The sequence below is a fragment of the Phodopus roborovskii genome, unplaced genomic scaffold (assembly GCF_943737965.1).
Source record: "Phodopus roborovskii unplaced genomic scaffold, PHOROB, whole genome shotgun sequence".
Lineage (NCBI taxonomy): Eukaryota > Metazoa > Chordata > Mammalia > Rodentia > Cricetidae > Phodopus > Phodopus roborovskii.
Genome location: NW_026126567.1, coordinates 5965478 through 5985150, shown reverse-complemented (window position 1 = coordinate 5985150; position 19673 = coordinate 5965478). Strand labels below are relative to the sequence as shown.

Here is a 19673-nt window from a genome sequence, read left to right as displayed (position 1 = left end):
CCTTCTGTGTGGAAGCACTGACTTCATTTTTCCTAGGAGCATATAGAAGGATCGTTTTGTTCTGTGGGGTAGTGAGCCTTCCAAGCCCTGTTTTCCCAGACACCATGGTTGGCAGCCTGCTTGCTGTTCCCTCCAAGTCTAACTAGTGAGCTGGGAATTATCCTGGACCTAGCATCTTACCCACCCCTACCCTCAAATGCAGTGCCAGAATGTGCACCCTTGGGACATGCTTAAACCTTCCAGGCTGTCCTTCCAGACTCATCCGGTCCTGTGGGTGGTTGGCAGTTTTAATTTAGAGGAGTTTGGCTAGACCCGCTGTGGTCTGGGGACAGAATCCTGCTACATCCTCTACCACAGCCTGAAAAGTCATTTAGCTTTCTTTTAAAATCCCTCTTTCCCTCTCCCCTCCTAACCACTCCCCACAGAAGCTGCCAGCTGTGTCCAAACTCCTCTGCTGCCTACCTCCAGCCCTGATCAATGCACGGCTGGATTTTCAGCAGGGAGCAGCTAGCAACAAAGAATAAGTGCACGGAAGCAGAGGCTGCTCAGGGACACTGCAGTGTGACCTGAGTTATGGGCGGTGTGGCACTGACACGGGAGGGTGTGACAGCAAGTGACAGTCCCTGCCACAGGGACACCCAGTGCTAGCAGAAGAAGCTGTTCAGTTTCCTTTCAACCTCAGCACCTGGGGACAAGGGCAGCGCCTCTGCATTAAGGCATCACCCACCTTCTCCCTGCCCCTCCCCTCCCCCTTCCTCTCTCCCCTCCCCCTTCCTCTCTCCCCTCCCCCTTTCTCTCTTTGCCCCTCCCCTCCCCGTCCCCCTCCCTCTCTCCCCTCCCCCTTTCTCTCTTTGCCCCCTCCCCTCCCCCTCCCCCTCCCCTTCCCTCTCTCCCCTCCTCCTTTCTCTCTTTGCCCCTGACCCCTCCCCCTACCTCTCTTTCTCTCCCCTCTCTTCCCCATCCCCCTTCTTCCCCCTCCCCCTTTCTTTCTCTGGCCCCCTCCTCTTCCTCCCCCTCCCCTTTTCTCTCTCTCTCCCCCTCCCTTTCCCCCTCTTTCTCTCTCTCTCTCCCCAGTCAGCCCAGTGACTCCTTGACGGGGCTCTTCCTGCCTCCACCCTTTCACTATTGTTCAGACAAAACACTTCTTCTTTTGTGGTGACTCAGTTTCCCCCTCTGTGAAATGGGGGCATCTAATGAGATCAGTGACTCTTGAATCTGGCTCTACCCCAGACTCTTCCGTGTGCTCCTTGCGAGCATTGACACAGGCCCAGCTGCCTGTGACCACATGCTCAAGTCCACTGCTGGCACCCGCTCCCTGGGCAGTATGTCAGTGCCACATAGGCGCACCTCTGAGGCCATTTTTGGAAAGGGACTTGAAGGAAGGTTCTGGTAGCCTGGTGTCCCTGTCCCGTCCTTGGGAATTGCCCAGGCTCTCAGAGCACAGGAAGGCTTTGCAGGCCCCTGGTGGTTCCCTTCACACCGCCTCTCCTCTCTGACAGGGCCCACCATCTGTGGACTTCTCAGCTCTCCTGACATTCTGGTTTGCCACATGAGTGACTGGAGGGATGACTCTGATACTCAGGCCAACGCTACATGTGCTGGAGTGACGTATGACCAGGGGACCCGCCAGATGGCCTTGATTCTGGGAGGCCAGGAGTTCCTGCAGGGTAAGCCTCCACTCCTCACCATATTTCTAAGCTCCTCTTCCCACCAGCGGAACTTTGCTAACTTCTTAGGTGCAGCTCTGCATCCTGAAACCTTCTACCCCTCTTCAGCTACAAAACTCCCAGGACGCTCCCTCCCCTCACTGACCGCTCCTCCTCCAGGCTATATATATAAAATCCAGAAGGAAATGACACCCACGATATTGCACAGAAAATTGTTGGCTGAGTTCAGTGATACCCCAGCAAAATGTTTAGTTGACTTAGCTCTCAAATCTTCAGGTTCGCTGGGGGCCAAGATCCCTCGGGAATCTAGTGTGCCTGATTGCAGGCTGATCATCCCTGGGCCAACTGGGGCCAGGCCTGGCTTTATCCTCCTTGGCATGAGTGAATTCTTTTCCTGCAGGTGGCAGAAGCAGGGCAGAATTAGTAAGATGTGCAAGGCCTCTGGGAACCCAGACACACTCATCTCTGCCCTGTTCTGGTGCATAAACAAACGTGTGGGGAAACCAGAAGCCAAAGGACAGGAAGTACTGTTCCGTTAATGGGGGCTGTTGCAAAGTCTCATGTAAAATATCTGAAGATAAGTAAGGCTGGAGGAGATACAGTGAGCTACCTGGGGCGTTCTCCCTGGGAAGTTAAGAACCTCAGTGCTACACCTAATGCCCTGAAATCACAGGAGTACAGGGATAGGCCTGTCACGGGCAAGGATGTGCCTGCGGTAAGGAAAAGACTGGCATGCTCCCCTCTCCTGTGTTGCTGAAGCATCTGTGACTTTTCTGTAAAGTATGTAAACCTTAGCGATAGCTGGCCGGGCCCTCAGTCCACAGGGGATAACTGCTGAGGCGCTGAGGGCTGCCCGTGCCAGCCGGACTTGCTTTCTGTCTTCATCCATGGCTCCCTCTCTTAGCAGGCCCAGGAGAGGGGGGGGGCTTCCTTTTCTGTCTTAAACTGGCCCTGCCCAAGAGGCCCAGGAATCTGATTTCTGAGATGCAGTTTCAATAATGTTTAAAACTGTTGCTGGAAGAGAGGATAGCAGTATGGTAGCAACAAAATACTTCACTGTGAGGTCAGCCAGGTAGCAGCAAGGCTGAGACCTGCACACACACAGTGATTCAAGAGATGCACACTGTTGTGATCTTGCCCATCTTACAGTGGAAGGGAAGCAGGCATGTGGGAGCTAAGCCACTCCCTAAGGAGGCTTTGCCTGAAACAGGATCCTGGTGTCTTAGCCTGGCAGGCATACATGGAGAACTCCGGATGATATTATGTTATTTTTTTTAACTCATGCTGATACCAAGGCCAATATAAAATGTACGTTGTTCTTTGGAGAATTATATATGCCTCTGTAATTCTTGGACTCATGACACAGAGCATAGACTCCAGTGTAGAAAACACAGGCAATCTGGATGGCAAACCCAACCAAAGCCTGGAAAAACACGCCGGAATCTGGCAGAAATCCAGGAAGCCTAAGCAGCTTCTTTTGGGGTAAACAGAATCAAACAGCTTATTTGTGGAATGGTTGCCTCACAGATGGTCCCCATTACTCGGGAGAGGCGCCCCGGGGTGAAAACAGGCATTTCAGGAAAGACATGTGATGAACTGGCAGCCATAAGTCAGTGAACTGCATAAGCCAGGACATGTGCTCCGTGTGTGTGTGTGTGTGTGTGTGTGTGTGTGTGTGTGTGTGTGTCTGTGTGCATGCACGTGCCCACAGAGCCAGGAATGTGCCCTGGCCTGGCCTCCCTGTAAAAAGTGACAAGGAATGACATTTGAAGGCTTAACTATTTGTGCATCTGTGTGTGCATCTCTCTCTCTCTCTCTCTCTCTCTCTCTCTCTCTCTCTCTCTCTGTGTGTGTGTGTGTGTGTGTGTGTGTGTTTTCTAGAGCTTTCTTATTGAGGTGGTAGCCTTCTGAGCAATCTATATATAAGACAACCTTTGGTTTATAACACCAGGGGCATACCTCAGGCATCTTCTCAAACAAAAACAACAAACCCTATGTCTGTCAAAGCTCGCGGAGGGTCGCCCCGTCTTCTCACTTCACAGTTTCACAGAGACTGGTTGAATTGTGGAGTCCGCAGACTCATGACCCAAACTCACTGAGAATGCCTGTTCAGTGCTGTGCCTGCCCAGGAGGCAGTCTCTCCAGCTGTGGAAGAGAATTATGAGGGAGGTCCTGGGGACCTCTTAGAGGGTTAAAAGAGTCACAGCAGGAGGCACACACGGGCAACATGCTGCATGAATTGTTTGCTTTCCAAATTCCTTTGGTTGAGCCCAACATTCTCTCCATACCTCTGTTACCTTCCTGGAGCCTCAGGGTGACCCTCTGTGAAGTGTGACCACTTTATGTTATCGAGCCAAGTGCCAGCATGCTGTACAGGCCCCAAAATGGCTTTGCTTCCCGAGTTCCAGCCATTTGGTCATTCATCTGTGTGTCCCATGGCAACCCTGACAGCTAGCTGCTGATGTCAGAGTTGAGCCCAGCAGAGCCCTGGGCCTGGGTAAGGCAGGCACAGAACTATGTTGGGAAGCTCATATGGGTAGGCTCCCTCCCAGTTGTAGGGAACTGCAGCTCAAAAGAATTCATGGCCTTCCAACAGGAAACTCACAAAGTCTGCTTTGCATTACTGTTTTCATGATCCTTTGGATCACCTGCCCAGGCAGGCAAACTTGACCCAGATAGTGCGCTTCAGAACCGAGTGCCTTGTACCATCCACCAAAGCCATCCATAACCAAAGCTCCACTTTTTGAACCCCCACGTTGCTGTGCAAACTCCCCACCATGCTCCCTAGGGCCACTTGTAGTTTCCCGTGGTACCACATGTGATTCCCTGAAAGCAGAAAATGCTCTCAGGTCACCGCTGGTTACAGCAGCGGATGAGTTGGCATCTGTGATAGCTGGGAATCCCTCTTCTGGGATGTCCCTGCATGGCCTCTCTCCTGGACTCAGTGTGAACCCAAGATCCCAGCAAGTTCTGCTTCAAAGGTGGTGAGGGGAAGGTATTAAAGGACTGCTGGCAGGAGGAGCAGAGGGACCAGGGGTGGCCAGCTCTAAGCTGGTGGCAGTCTTCACATGATATCCCCATCCTCCTGTGATGTATTCTCCATAATAAAAGCCCAGCAGGCACATGGGAGGCAGCAGCCCGGGTGCTGGGTGCAAAGGTTGCAAATGTTTACATTGTCAATGCTCAGAAGCTCCCCAGCTAGCTGGGGTGATGGGTGTAGGCATCACTAAAGCACAGGCCTGCAGTGTGGCATCTTCTTAGACTGATAGGATCGTTGACCTGGAAATGCTCGAGCAGCACCCCTCTGCTCAGTTGTTAGAAGCTAGCTAGGTTCTATCTCAGACTACTTAACCTATCTCCAGCTGATTTCTGGTACCCACAACCAGAATAAATACACACACAAGCATGCCCAACACCGACCCACAGAACATCAAGAGATGATTTGGTTCAATCTGACCCCATAGCAGGTATACATAGGAAGTTTGCCCCTCAAACTATCAGGGGTATGTGCCAGGAGAGAGTGCCGGAGGTCTGCTTAGACTGTGTCTGAGACTGAATGGGGGAGCACTTACCGCCAAGAGGATGTGAGAAATGTAGCTTTATCCAGTGTGGCATCAGCGAAGGAGAACTTGCCAGAAAAGAGAGGGGACAGGCTAGAGTGGGACAGAGAGAAATGAGGGAAAAGAGAGGCATTATCGTGGTCAAAGTAGGTGACAAGCGCCAATGAAAATGTCTTTATAATGATATATAATGTAATGAATACATGCCACTAAGAATTTTTAAAGAATAATAAAATAGCATTAACAATGAATTAAATAAGAGACGCTGCCGATGACTGAATATGTATTAGATGTGAAGGATCTAGGAGGTAACTTCTGTAGAGCATTGCCATCACTCAGTTGCTAGTCCCAGTTAGCTTTTCCATTCATTGATCTGTGTGTTTGGTGTGTGTGTGTGTGTTGCATGAACACACATGCCACTATGTGCATGTGAGGTCAGAGGACAACTTGAGTGGGTTAGTTCTCTCCTTCTACCCTGTGGGGTCTGGGCATCAACCTTGGTGGCATGTGACCTTACCCCACCCTGCTAACCCAGACTTAGTAAGGAGCTCAGCATCTCAGCCGCGATTGATCACAGAACACACCAACAATGGAATCTCCTGAAGACCTTGTTTTCTTTAAGCTATAGGTTATGCTCCTATGCTGTATGTTTGTGACCCTCCCCACGTTAACCTGTTTGGTTCCCTGAGCTGGATTCCTGGAGTCTAACCAGCACGGGCTTTGTACCCGAGGGTTAGAATGGTTCTCCATGCAGCTTTGACAGATCCCATGGAGAGAACAGAGTTTAGCAAGGAAAATCTTAGTGGGGGGATGGGGCAGTTGTAAAGGTGGGTGGCCGGTAGGAGCAAGCGCCGACAGGCTCATCAAATGGCAATCTTCTGCAGGTCTGACACTCTTGGAGGGCACTGGAGAAGCCGTTACCAGCTTCCAGCAGGTTTACCTCTGGAAAGGTGAGCTCTGAGGTGGGGAAGCTTAAGTGACAGAACAGTGGCTTCCTGAGTTTGGCCCCAGTTTATATCCACAAGGTGGCCTGTTCTCAGTGGCAAACAAAATGCAGGCCTCTGTGCCGTGGACTTGCTTCTATGGAGCAGAAGGGCTCCCATTCCTCATCAGAGGAGACTCAGTCTAAAAGAGTGCTGAGTAGACAGCCTCCAGCAAATGGAGAAGGCAGGAAATGCTCGTTTCTGGAGAGGTGGCCTTCCCTGCTACCGGCTGCCTTTGTCACCAGAGTGAGCTGCTGTAAATCTCAGGAAGCACTTGCCCGGGGAACTTGGCCCTATGTGCCTCTCTTCCTGGGGTTTGGGGTGGTGGAATGTGACCTTGGTGATCACTGCTATAGATTTAGCTAACCTCTTTAAATCCTGCCTTGCCTGTTGGCCCTCTAAGGGTGTTGGGTTGAGTTCTTTCCCCTCACCACGTCCTCATTTCTTGAAGATTGCTTGTCAGGCTTCTTCATACCCTTCAAGGGTTTTGTGAACATTTTTGAGAATTCTTGAAAGGTAAATGTTAACAGTTACAGTGTCACAGACAATCTAGTTGTAGCCCTGAGAGACTGCATCTGTTAGGTGCGGGGACCAAGCCTGCTCACCCGGTGGTTGGATCTGTCCCTGCCTCCTGTTGAGTTTCTGGTTGTGGGACTTGAGGATTGATGTGTGACTGCCTCATCGTTACCAGTGATTTTATTTTCTTCTTCTAGATTCTGACATGGGGTCTTGGCCTGAGTCTATGGGATGTGGAAGGGACGTGGTACCAAGGTTAGACTCTCCAGCAGAAGCAGGTATTGACTCTGTTTGTACAATTGGGCCCTGCCTATTCAGACAAGATAATGGCATCCAAGATCTAATCAATGAATAGGCCTTGGAGGTATGGTTCTCAATCTTCCTAAAGCTGCAACCCTTTAACACATTTCCTCATGGTATGGTGACCCCAACCATAAAATTATTTTCTTGCTACCTCATAACTGTAATTTTGCTAGTGTTATGAGTTGCGATGCAAATATCTGATATGTAGGATATCTGATATGTGACCCAAGGGGGTCGGGACCCACAGGTTGATAACAGCTCACAAATACAAAGACTCCTGACATAGATAGTAAGAAGAGAACATAAGGAGGCTTCAGTGCCTATTCCCAATGCTACAGAAACCCAAACAAGCACAAGAACTATAGTAGGAGCAATTGCCCGCTTAAAGAGCAGAATTTGACATAGTATGCCCAGGACTTCAGCATGTCAACCCCATAGAGCCTAGAAAAAATGTCTCTCTGTGTGAGAAAATGTCAACTATGTCAAAATGAGAAGCCCGTAAGGAGTGATGGCAGGCTTGGGATGAGTTAATCTAGATGTGAATTGGGGTTGTGTTTGGGGAAGGTGTGTGAACACCTTGCTTCCCAAACCTGTCGTTTTCCTCTAAGGTGTCACTAAGAACCAGGGTGAATGGAAGGAAGACAGAGGCAGAGAGAGATGGAAAGGAAGTCTGGGGGCAAAGGGAGAATGTCTTAGCAACCCTCAGTGCTGCTGTAGCAACATTACAGACCAGGTAGTTTATAATGAATACCACATATCGTATCGCATACCGTGTATCTGACCGTTTACTGTGAAGGCTGGCAAATCCTGGATTGCAAAGCTGTATCTGGGGAGGACCTTGCAGTGGGCAATAATATGACAGAAGGTATGGGAAGGTTCCAGGGAGCAAGAGAGAACCCAGCCTCCTTCCATAGCCCGCCCTTGCCATACAACCTGCCCACTATGCGTTGGATTCAGAGGCAGAATTCCAGCATGACATAGCAAACAGCACTGTGGCTGCTCAAAGTTTCAGGCAGAGGAATCTGGTGATGTGACTGCTGTGATTGGCTCAGCTATGTCACACGAGGCCACCATGCACGGACTGGAATCTCAGTGGGGAACTCTGCCTTGGGTAGAAAAGTGAACTGGGGAGCTCCTAAGGTTTCTTCTAAACCAAACTTCTGGGTTTTCATAAGTATATGATTTTTTACAATGTCCTAAGACTTTCCGAGCCCCCTTTGTCTGACCCACACCCACACTCTAGCCCTGCTCTGGCCTCAGATGACCTAACAATGTTTTTGTCTCTACTTCTGACCTGACCTCTACAGCATGCTTGCTGTAGAGAGAAAGGTAAAGGAGTCTGATCCTCTCCTTCTTCTTCAGATATGGCAACAGAACTTTTCCTGCCTGTGGACACTAACCAGGTCATTGTCAATGCAAGCCACTCATTGCCCAGCCAGCAGTACAGGCTCTTCACACATCTGTTTTCAGCAGAGCAGGCAAACCTGTGGTGCCTTACTCGTGAGTATCCTTAGACTGGAGCCTTCTTCCACACCCTTGTTCAACAACTCCTGAGATGTAGACATGTTCAAATTCTTTGACATAACTTAGGGGTCACTACATTCTTAGCATAGAGATGGGGCTTGCAGAATATTCCCTTACACTGTGTGAAGATAGGACATCTTTTGTGTTTAGTTTAATAAAGATCTGAATGGTCAATAGCTAGGCAGGAAGAGGTTAGGTGGGACTTCAGGGGACAGAGGAGACTTGGAGAAGAAGAAGAGGAAAAAAGACAGAGTCGCCAGCTGGATGCAGAGGGAACAAGATATACAGGAGAAGTAAAAAGCCATGAGCTACATGGCAAACATAGAAGAATAGAAACGAGTAAATTTAAGTTGCAAGAGCTAGTTAGGAAAAACCTAAACTAAGCTTTCATAATTAATAAGTCTCCATACCATTTTTTTGTGAACTGGTGACCCAAAATCTGGATACAGAATTTAATCCCAGTCTTCAAAATGCTCACAGTGAAGGTAATGTCTGCTCAGCAACCAGAGCCTTCATCCATCCACCCACCCACCCACCCTTCCATCTATCTATCCAACCACCCATCCAGCCACCCACCCACCCACCCACCCACCCACCCACCCACCCACCCATCCATCCATCCATCCATCCATCCATCCATCCATCCATCCATCCAATGTTGAATATTCATTATGTTTTAGGACTTACATTTGACTTTGTGGATGAAAGCAGAATCAGGCATGACCTTTTCCTTCAAGCAGTTCACATGGCAAGACTTAATACATATGTAGGCAACTGGATGTTCATATACAAAGACCTGAATCTCTGGGCTGCTGACTCTTTGTGTTTCTGATAGACCACGAGTAAAACCCCTGAACTTTATTGCTGTTGTCTCTTTTGTGCTGAACTTGTTTCTGACCCCCGATTTCACTTTGGCTCTGCCTGTACTCGAGCCACAGCATCACCTGTCACCCCACTTCATAGATTCCCCCGTGTTTTGTGTAGTCCTTGATGACTGTCATGGGCCAACCTGATACAAGTTAGGGTCACCTACGAACAGGGAGCCTCGATAAAGAAAATACTTCCACCATATTGGCTGGTAGGCAAGCCTATTGGTCATCTTCTTCGTTAATGATGGATGTGGGCAAACCCAGCCCATTGTGAGTGGTGCCATCTCTAGGCAGGTGGTCCTGGGTTGCATGAGAAAGCAGGCTGCTTAAGGCATGGATAGTAAGCCAATAAGCTGCACCCCTTTATGGCCTGTACATCCTCCTGCCTTGAGTTCCCTTCATGGTAGACCGTAAGCTGGAAGGTGAAATAAGCCCTTTCCTCCCCAGGTCACTCAGGGTTATGGAGTTTATCACAGCAATAGAAAGTAGACTGGTGCGCTCCGCCAGGAAAGATTCCCCCATGAGTCTGCCTGCTCGTGGCCTTGCTCGGACTGTACATCAGCTGCCTTCTTGCCTTTAGGGTGTGCCCAGGAGCCCGATTTCTGTCGGTTCACAGACATATCGGAGAGCACGTCTTTGTATTTCACCTGCTCCCTCTACCCAGAAGCCCAGGTCTGCGACAGTGTCCTGGAATCTAATGCCAAGAACTGTAGCTGGGTTCTTCCCCACCAACCAAAGGCCCTCTTCCGGAAGAAAGGTAGGCATGGTTGTCTTCATGACCTGGGTGTCTGACAGGCCACCACTCTGAGGGTTTAGAAACAGTAAGAGTGATCTCTTTAAAAGTAATATTCTTGGTACACACACACACACAAACCAAGAACTAAAGAAAAAAAAAAAAAAGACTATGGACTTTTTAAAGAGAACAATGCATGGATGGGATTGGAAGGATGAAAAGGAAGGGAAAATTATGTAATTATATTATAATCTCAAAACACAATATATTGTATAACATAATATATATATATATATATATATAATCATGTAATACATATATACACATAACATTATCTGTGGTCTTTCAGAGATGTGACGCCATTGAGAAAGACTCAGGCTGACACTTTAGAGTGGCCTGTTCTGGGTTCTCAGCTCAGGCAGGGCCACCACTGATGAACCTTGCAGCAGGATTTTATCATGCAACTGTGTGGTCCAGAAATCTCAGAAGCAGTGGCTCTTGTAACACCACAGTTGTTCTTTCTCTTTAGGGATATTGTCATCGTGATGGTGATGCCATTTTTTTTTCACCCTGCTTCCCTCAGTAATTTCTTCTTCCTTATTCTTTGCCAAGCCCCACCCCCCTTATCTGGAGGCCCCTGGTTTACCCTCAGACATCAGGGGCTGCAAAGGCTGTGGAGCAGATCCAACTATTTTGTGGGAGCTTCATGGATGTGGGTTCATCCATAGAAGAATCGGATCCAGTCACTCCCGGTGGGGATTTTTTCCCATCTAAATCATGCTCTCAGATTCACTGTGGGTTTGTGTATCTATGTTCAGGAACCCAAAGGAGACTCTCTTCCAGAAATAAGTCTTCCATCTTTGCCTTTCCTCTGGAGGTGCAGGGGTCTAGAGGCACATGCTACTTCTTGTTATTTCTCATAGGGGAGCAGAACCTGCCTTTCCTAGTGTCTGGAGCCAAGGTTCGTTCCTCCACGGGCTTCCTGGATCCTGAGATTGTACTGATCCGTCCCTCTGATTCCCATTCCCCATGAGCTCAGGCCTTTACACGAGACCCTTTAATGAAATCCTGGGTTCCATTCCAAAAATCTACTGGTGGCTCAAACTTATAATCCTAGAACCTAAGAAATGGAGGCAGGAGGGTCAGAAGTTCAAAGATATCCTTGGCTACACATAGAATTCAAGACTAGCTTAGGCTACACAAGAGCCTATCTCAAAAACCAAATGAACAAACAGAATCTTCCACGTCTTATTCTAGTGAGATTTGGGGACAAATGTTTTAGTTTAATGTGCCGTCTTCCTGGAAGTTCAATCTGGGTTTTGCTCATCATCCCCATATTTGCAAAAGTATAATAAATTTGATTTCTTTTCCCTCTGTGCAGTTGTGCTGAACGACCGAGTGAAGAACTTTTATACTCGCCTGCCATTCCAAAAGCTCACAGGGATTTCCATCAGAGACAAAATCCCCATGTCTGGGAAACCCATTTCCAACGGGTAAGCAGCCAAGTTCTACCTCAATGCTTATTATTAAGACTCCTTGGCTTCCATGAATAGATGCTGCCTCAGCCTTGAAAGGCAGACGCACAGCAGTGATCCAACTCAAAGCTGAGGGTACGGGAGATCACCAGATCAGAAATCCTTGCTGAAGGCAAATGACATATTAAATACCACATCCAGCTCTGAGCCTGTGGTCGGCTGAGGGAGATCAGATGTGCTGAGCCGTCTTGTCAGTTAATAAAAGTGATCATGGTGGTAATAAACTTGTTCCTCAGTGCCTTCCAGTGCTATGTTCAGAGCCTGGAAAGCAAGCAGAATTTTTCACAGACCCTTGGCTTAGAGGAACATTTCACTTGCTACCTCTACAACCCATGCTCTTAATTTTTCATTGGCTTTTCTGTTGGTCGTTATAAACACTTGATGGGACCTCACTCTTCAGAAGCCCCAAGCATGCTACTGCCTACCCACATCTCTGGGCCATTCCCTCCTGAATTTGAGGCCCTGGAATGAGACTCAAGAGTCAAAATTTAAAGGAGGGGCTCCATGAGTCTTTTGCATTTCAGCAGTCACTGACCCATGAACTGCTAATCTGTGAAGTGCTGCTGAATTATGGAATTGCATCATGTTGCTGGCATTTAAGAGCTATTTCTGAGAATGGAGCTCAAAAGATGACACTGGCTGGTTTGTCTTGCGATCCATCTGGACATCACCTTACTAGGGAAAGGGATAGGAGCTAGATGTCATCTTACCGGGAAAGGGGACAGAAATCAGATATCTCTTGGTTGGACATCACCATGCTGAGCCTGGTACTCGGACAGGAACTGGCGGGACAGAGCTTGATGTCATAGTTCAGGCTGGAGTTTAACAGTAGTCTTCCAAAACGAAAGAGAAGCAATAGGTGGGAAGCTGAAGAGCTGGGCAGGAATCTAGAGCACTCAAAGCCAGAATTTCAGGGTCAGGGAAGAGACATAGCCTGCACCATAAAAGCTGCCCAGCCAATACAGTTTTCACCCCTGGGATAAGATGTGGATTTAGGCAAGAACAGCAAGAATGAGGCAGGATCCCTGTACCACAAAGGACCAAGTACCTCTCAAGAGAAGGGAGTGAGTGATCACATCAAGGTGTCGGGTCAAGGCAAGCAATCTTAGAACTGAATGCCAGGGCACTGGTTTGAATGCTAGAGCCCTCCTGCCATGAGGCCACAGGTGGGGTGTTGTAGCTACAGAGGGTGGATTAACAAGGACGGTCCTGGAGAGGGCTTGCAGGAGCGAGTCAGTGAATGGGGGACCCGAAGATACTGCTGTGGAGAGAAGAGTAGGATATTGCTCACAGGAATCTATAACGCCGGTGTTGGCCAGAGTGCTTGCAAAGAAATCTGCTCTCAGAGTCAGAGCGATCCCTTTCGCTCTACACGGCAGGTCCTGGGTGTTCATGGGAAGCTTCAGGCGTGTCTTCTCTTCTGACTCTAGGTTCTTCGAATGTGAGAGGCTCTGTGACAGGGACCCATGCTGCACTGGCTTTGGTTTTCTAAATGTCTCACAGTTGCAAGGTGAGGGTGATAAAGGAGGCAGTCCCCATGCCCTGGCATGTCACCTCAGTCTGGAAAGCCAGCATCTCCTCAAGGCAAGGAGGACGGGTGAACCTCGTATACCGTAAGGAAATGGGGCTGGGAGAAGCAGCAGATGGCTCATCAGTGTGACATTAGCAGTGTGGCTGTCCTGGTCCATGATCTGGTGGCCTATGTGTCCACCTCATATACACATACATCTAACTGACCACAGGTCTGTGTCCCTCCCGCTCAGTTCACATTTCTCCCTGTGGCCTTCCTGAACTCCTGTGGTCTCCACCAGGAGGAGAGGCGGCCTGCCTGACCCTGAACAGCATGGGGATTCACACGTGCAGTGAGGAGAATGGAGGGGCCTGGCGCATTCTGGACTGCGGCTCTGGGGACACTGAGGTCTACACCTATCCCTTCGGGTGGTACCAGAAGCCTGGTGAGTGCCGTCTCCTGAAAGCTGTGCCTTGTGTAGCTGGCTCTCGGTCCTGCATCCGCATGACATCTTCGGATGGGGAAGATTGGTCAGAAATGGCAGGATGGGTCCCCCGTTTACTTTAAGAAGAAAAGCAATGCCCCGGGAGAGCTGATCATTAACCTAAAGGAAAGGTGACCAAGTAGGTCTCAGGAAAGATGGGACCATACCGATTTCCACAGGAGTAGTTAGCCAGTGCCTGTAGACAACTTGTTCTGTTTGCTACTCCTCACTGATTGCTTCAGGGGTGGGGAGAGGCGCTTCGTGTCCCATAGAAACTCTGCATCCAGGATCAGGTTGTAGCCCACTGCTGAAGGGACAGCTTGAGTGACAGTCTCAGCAAACCCAGAACTACTGCAAGAAAGGAGGCTAAGGTCCTGTCGTTGGATGGGCAGCAAAGTCAGCAGCTGTCTGCTGTGCCATGATCCCTCTGTGTCAGTACCGTTTGGATCGTTGTCCTGTGTCAGGATGATATAATACACGGCGGCAGTGTCAGGGAAGGACGTGGGCAGTCCGTGCACTCGAGTTAAGATTTCAGGAACGGACGGCCTGCGCCCTGTGTGGTTCACGGGCACAAGTAGTTACAGCATCTCGGACTCGTTTCCAGGTATATTTTACAAGGACAATGTGAAATCAGTGAAGGAAACAGAATGCTTTTGTGTGTGCTTAGACATACCCAGACTCACAGGAGATGTTAGCATCGTCCCTCCATCAGGACAGGCTGGTCTTTGTAAGACTCATATCACCCCTTACATTCTGTCAGTAGGATAAGCGACTGAGGCTGTGGGTCCCACCCACCTAGGTTCTGGGTGAGATGGCTGCATGGAAACTTAGAAGAGGCTCTCCATCTGTTTGTGTCCCAGGAGCAAATTCAGGAAGGTGTCTCAGGTGAAAAGGTTACTCAGGGAGTAACATGGGTGGCTCACTTCCGGTTGTGAGTGAGTGAATCTGGACAGTGCTGGCCACTCTGGACACTTCCCTGCAAACTAGGGTCAGTAATGCTGGGGGAGGGGGCTTGGAGAAGTGGAACTTCGCTCTTCACGTTCTCCCTACCGTAGCCCACCATTTCTCCACCTAGTTCGGACAACGGGGGTGAACTGGCATTCTTCCCGGGCCTGCTGTGTGTCAGACACATGCTAGCTCTGTATGAGCCATGCCATTTCACCTCATGGGAGCTCAGTGGAGTGGACGTTCCTTCCTCCATTCTCACGTGCAACACACGAGGCCGACAGTGGAAGATGCTGGCCCAGCCACGTGGCTGTTAAGAAAGCAACCAAGTTGAAACCCCATGTCTGATTACCCATAGCTTCCTCTGTCTGCTTTTGGATAATTGCTGGAAGGCCACCTAGTGAGTGGTTATTAAAATCTCCACACACCTTGCCTGGCTGGCTTTCCTCACCCAATGCTAGTAACTTACATGCTACTAATTCATCAACTGTGAAAGGCTAACACCGTAGCAGACCAGCTGCTCCCGGAGTAGTCCCCTAGTCTAGGCCTTAGCTTTGTTTCCAGGGAAAAGATGCTCATATATGTCTCCAGCTCCGTGGCAGCTGGTACGGATGTGATTATTTCCAGGCTGGAAGGCATCTTCCTGCTCATGGCTATCTTGCACACCCTGTGTCTTGATTTGAGGTCTCTCTCTCTGCTGGAGTTTTCTTTCAATAGCTTGAATTGTTTTCAGGGAAAAAAATTGGAGTTGTATAATGAAATTGCCTCTAAGGGCTTATACTCCAAGGGATTTTTCCAGAGAGGGCTTGGGGCTTTACCTTGAGGGTCTGGGAGCAGCTGCCAGTCGTAAGCTGCTACAGAGCCACGCTCACCTCAGGACCTCCTTCCAGTCCATCCTCTTACCTTTTCACCCCGCCAGCATCTGGAAAATGCCACTTTCCGTTTTCATTTGACGATGGAAGAGTTGGACAGAAAGAAGCTTAGGCAGTAATTCGTTTGTTCAGAAAGTGATGGAAGTTGGTCCAAGCTGTTTCAACATTTCGACAGGGCTGGCAAGGACAGGAACCCAAGGTACTCCCGGTTCCAGCAGGTCCCAGATGCTCTGTTCCTTTTCATCTGCCTGCCTGGAGTGCTAGCATCTTCCAACACACACCCTGTGGCTCAGAGTTGGGACTCAGGAGTCCTGACCAGAAGCCACATGGCAGAGAATGAAAATTCATATCAGGCCTGTCACTCAACAGTGGGCACTACCCACGTGTCAGGAGTGTCCAGCAGCTTCCAGTGTGACAGCCTGGTGTCTGGCCGTGAGGTTCTGATGCTGGAGGCCAGCGCTTTGCGAGCACTGTCTCATCAAATCCTCATTTCCCACAGAGGAGAGACAAGAGGTGTATGGGGTCACAAGGGTTCACAGCAGGTAGACAACAGGCCAGGGACCCGGTTTATTTTATCTCTAATTTGCTATGTCACATGGCAGAGTGTGATGGTCCCTGTTTCCCGGCCTCTGGGAGCTCTCCGTCTTAAAGGGTGCTGAGGAGGTAAACCCTTGCTGCTGGGATTCCCACCTTAGGGCTGGACCCTTCAAAACTTTACACTGGGGTGCTGTGCTGGTCACCGAGGAATGGGAGAAGGACAAAACATTGCTGTTTTCATACGTACGGCTGGAGTGAGCATGTGTGAGTACCTGTAGCATATCAGGAACAGCCGAGGAGAAGTCTGAAGAAATGAGTTCTGCTGGGAGCCACGACTTTATGTTGTAGAGATGAAATGGGTCACCCCCCCCAGTGTCTCCTGGGCCAGTTGGCACAGAGCCGCCCGCACAGGCAAGCCAAACAGTACCTGTTCTCATTGTTTGAATATACTTGAGGAGGAGAACTTGTTCCAGTGGCACTAGCCTCTTATTTCCCATCTATGGCCCTGGTACTAAATCACCTCGGTGCATATGTGGCTGTGGGCGTTCTGGTGCGAAGTCTCTTACAAGAAGGCCGTCGGTCAGAGGACACGCTGTCCAGTACAACTCTCCAGGGTAGGGCAATGGCTTTGTCTTTAGGAGGTTTTCCTTCAGAAAGATGTGGGCAAGTTTTAAGTCCATAAGATCATTGCTTCCCAAGATCTAGACAGGAAAAATGAGCCTTACTTAAGAAGCCTGGCTGAGTAATGTCCTTCTTTTCTCAGATGGCCATATGGACCAGCCAGAACCAATCTCTTGACTCATGCTATATTTTCTTAAATGTTCTGTATCTGTGCCCTACACATTCATTTTCCATTGAGTTCCCCTTTCCCTAGCAGACACAGCACACTGGCCTGCTGTGCGGTGTCTCTGAACATGCAGATATCACAGCCACCTCAGCCACACTCTCCCATTCCTTGTCTCTGTATGGACGGACGGCATGGTTGAGCAGGGAAGGGTCTGTACAGGGCTGGGGGGGTGCTACACACAGCAGCAGCACTGAGCCTGACCCCTGAAGGGCACTCAGCCCTTCCTCCTCTCGGCCAGTCCTTGTAGAGGAGGCGTATGTTCACTGAGAACTCTGATGGGGAAGCTGTAGGAGGCTTTGGCCTCTCTGTACTCACAGAGGGAAATGGCTGTCCCTAAGCACTGGATGCCTGTAAATGCATGGAGCACCAGTGTTTTATCTACGAGGAGAGTTCCTTTTCCTGTCCCCTCTGAGGACATGTGTTCTCTGATCAGACAATTATATCACAGCAACATGACAGGTGTTGCTCTGGCTAGTCCACCGGATGAAGACGCGTGTGTGGCAGAGTTTAAACGGGGAGGAAGGACTACTCTTTTACAGGTATTATATTAAAAAGACCCCAGGGAAGAATGAGTCTGAGATAAAGGGCAGGGGACAGAGAAGCAGAGAGTGGGGATAAGGGGAGCATATTCCCACCTCGCACGCCTCACAGCCTCGCCAAAGAGGACAGCACGTCAGTCACTGCAGCCCGACATTTTACCCGTGCTCACAGAGGACACAACAAAGCTGAGTCCTTCAGAGTCCAGGAAAACGAGTTACACACCAAGAACAGAAGCATCAAAGGGAGTCCTCACAGATCCCGTGGAAGTAGCTTCCTGTTGCTGCCATTCTCAAGTTCGAGATGTGTCGCAGCGCAGGCATGCACATGTCCGGGCCAACTTTGTGAATGAAAAATGAGTTTTGAGTCTTCTCCAGCAGCAGGATTCAGAAAGGAAACATTCGGGGTGTACAGAGGCCCAGGGCTCCCTGCATAGATGGGGACAGGCCCGGGTGCCCCTTTCATTTTATGAAAACAAGGTCCCCTCCTGTTTGGATGTGCACCACATGGGATTCAATGGGTGGCACTTGGCTTTGCTCCCAGAGCCAATGACAACCACAACTCTCTCTGTGTCCTCACTTCTGACAGACAGGGGCCCTCAAAACCTGTTGAAGTTCTAGGCACAAAAGAAGCATAAGGAAGGGATGGGCAACCTCTTCTAGTTCTCCTTGGGACCCACGCAGGTGGCGCCACATTCACAGAGCAGTTACTGTAGCCCACATCCTCAACTCTAATCATACCAACCCTCTCACACATACCAAGCACTATGTGTTCCTACCATTTGCTAGTAGCCGGTGTTCCCTCACCATGTCGCCTTCTCGCTTTGCACAAACCAATGAGGTAAGGCTTATTCTGTTTCTTAAACCCAGCCAAGATGGAATGGGAGGCTTTTTTTTAACCCCCCCCAACACTTCTGACACAGTCCCATCTGTAGCCAAGATCCCAATTCTCTAGATATAAACTGGGTCTTTATGAATCCAGTTTATGGATTCTTGTAGTTCTGACATTAAATACCCCAAGTTGAGGTCAGAACTCAGAACCCATGTAAAGGGGACCAACCCCACAGATTTCCCCCACTACCTGCTAATTATGAGGCCAGGGTCTTCTGTTCTTCCAAGCAACTGTCCGTAAGTTGAGAATTTCCAGGTCCCCTACTGGTATTCAGTAGTTTGCCAAACCAGCTCAAGAAATGCAGAGAAACTACAAGCCACTATTCATACTTCACTAGGAAAGGTTCAGCTGGGGCTGGGATAGCGTGTAGCTCAGAAGAGTGCTTCTCTGACACGTGTGACACCCAGGGTCCCATATCCGCCAAGGCAAGCAAACGAAAACCAATGCCCTACAACCCAGTTCTGGCCATGTGGACGATGTCGGAAGTGGGAATGAGGGGCTCCCTTGCCCACCCTGGCCATGTGCTCACCTTCCCAAACCCTGGAGCTCAGGGGCTCTCACGTGACTCCATGGAGCAGAGGTCACCAATCACGTCATTGGTCACTGGTGCATAGACCCTTCGATCTTAGTCTCTGTAGCAACTAAGTCCTATCTGGAAGCCATGAAGGTCTCCAGCCACCAGCTCAGTCACTGAGTCACTGAGATCCCAAGTTATCCTAGGAAGAAGACAATAAGATAAACGATTCTTCCATTCTCTTGTCCTTCGGGAAATGTCACAGGCCAGAGGAGCCCTTTGCTAGGGAATCCCAGATCCCAGATACCGAGCTCCTACTACATGCCAGTGTCATAAATGCTTGTTGTGCTACCCGAGGTCATTATTCAAACCAACCGCGGTATGTTTTACGCTGCTAGACTGCTGCTGCAGGCAGAACTAGGTAGCAGTGTGTGTAAGGGGCTGCTGAGGGCTTTGTCTCCGCCATGTGTCCTCAGTTCAGATGTTTCTGTAAGAAGCTCTCGCATCCCATCAGAGCTTTCTGTGCATTTCTGGACCCGAGTCCCCAGATAACAGGGAGTACACATTTGAATGAACACCCTCACATACTCTAGACTGTTCTCTCAGATCCCCTACTCTGACCTCCTTCCGGGAAGGGAGGGTGTTTGGTAGAACAAAGCAGGGTGGGTGACAGAGGAGTGTCGTGGAAAGGTGATAGCAATTGCGGGCTTCCAGTGTGGGTGAACAGGGCGTCAGCTCAGAGGTTGGCGTCTGGGAACGTGTTGGAAATACCAAGTCTGTTTAAGTCATTGGAAGGAGAAGGAAAGAGGCTGCTTTGGAGATCTGGATCTGTTCAGTGAAGGCTAT

At 49.6% G+C, this 19673-nt stretch overlaps 1 protein-coding gene across 1 annotated transcript in view; it reads left to right on the top strand.

The window, feature by feature from the left end:
- The window catches only part of Tg (thyroglobulin), a 164496-nt gene that overhangs the window by 53544 nt on the left and 91279 nt on the right, over positions 1-19673 (top strand). Inside the window, exons 27-34 of the mRNA XM_051202542.1 lie at positions 1500-1667; positions 6112-6177; positions 6924-7004; positions 8392-8529; positions 10003-10179; positions 11537-11648; positions 13121-13200; positions 13502-13645. Coding sequence (XP_051058499.1) covers positions 1500-1667; positions 6112-6177; positions 6924-7004; positions 8392-8529; positions 10003-10179; positions 11537-11648; positions 13121-13200; positions 13502-13645 — 966 coding nt within the window. The remainder of the gene's footprint in view (positions 1-1499; positions 1668-6111; positions 6178-6923; positions 7005-8391; positions 8530-10002; positions 10180-11536; positions 11649-13120; positions 13201-13501; positions 13646-19673) is intronic.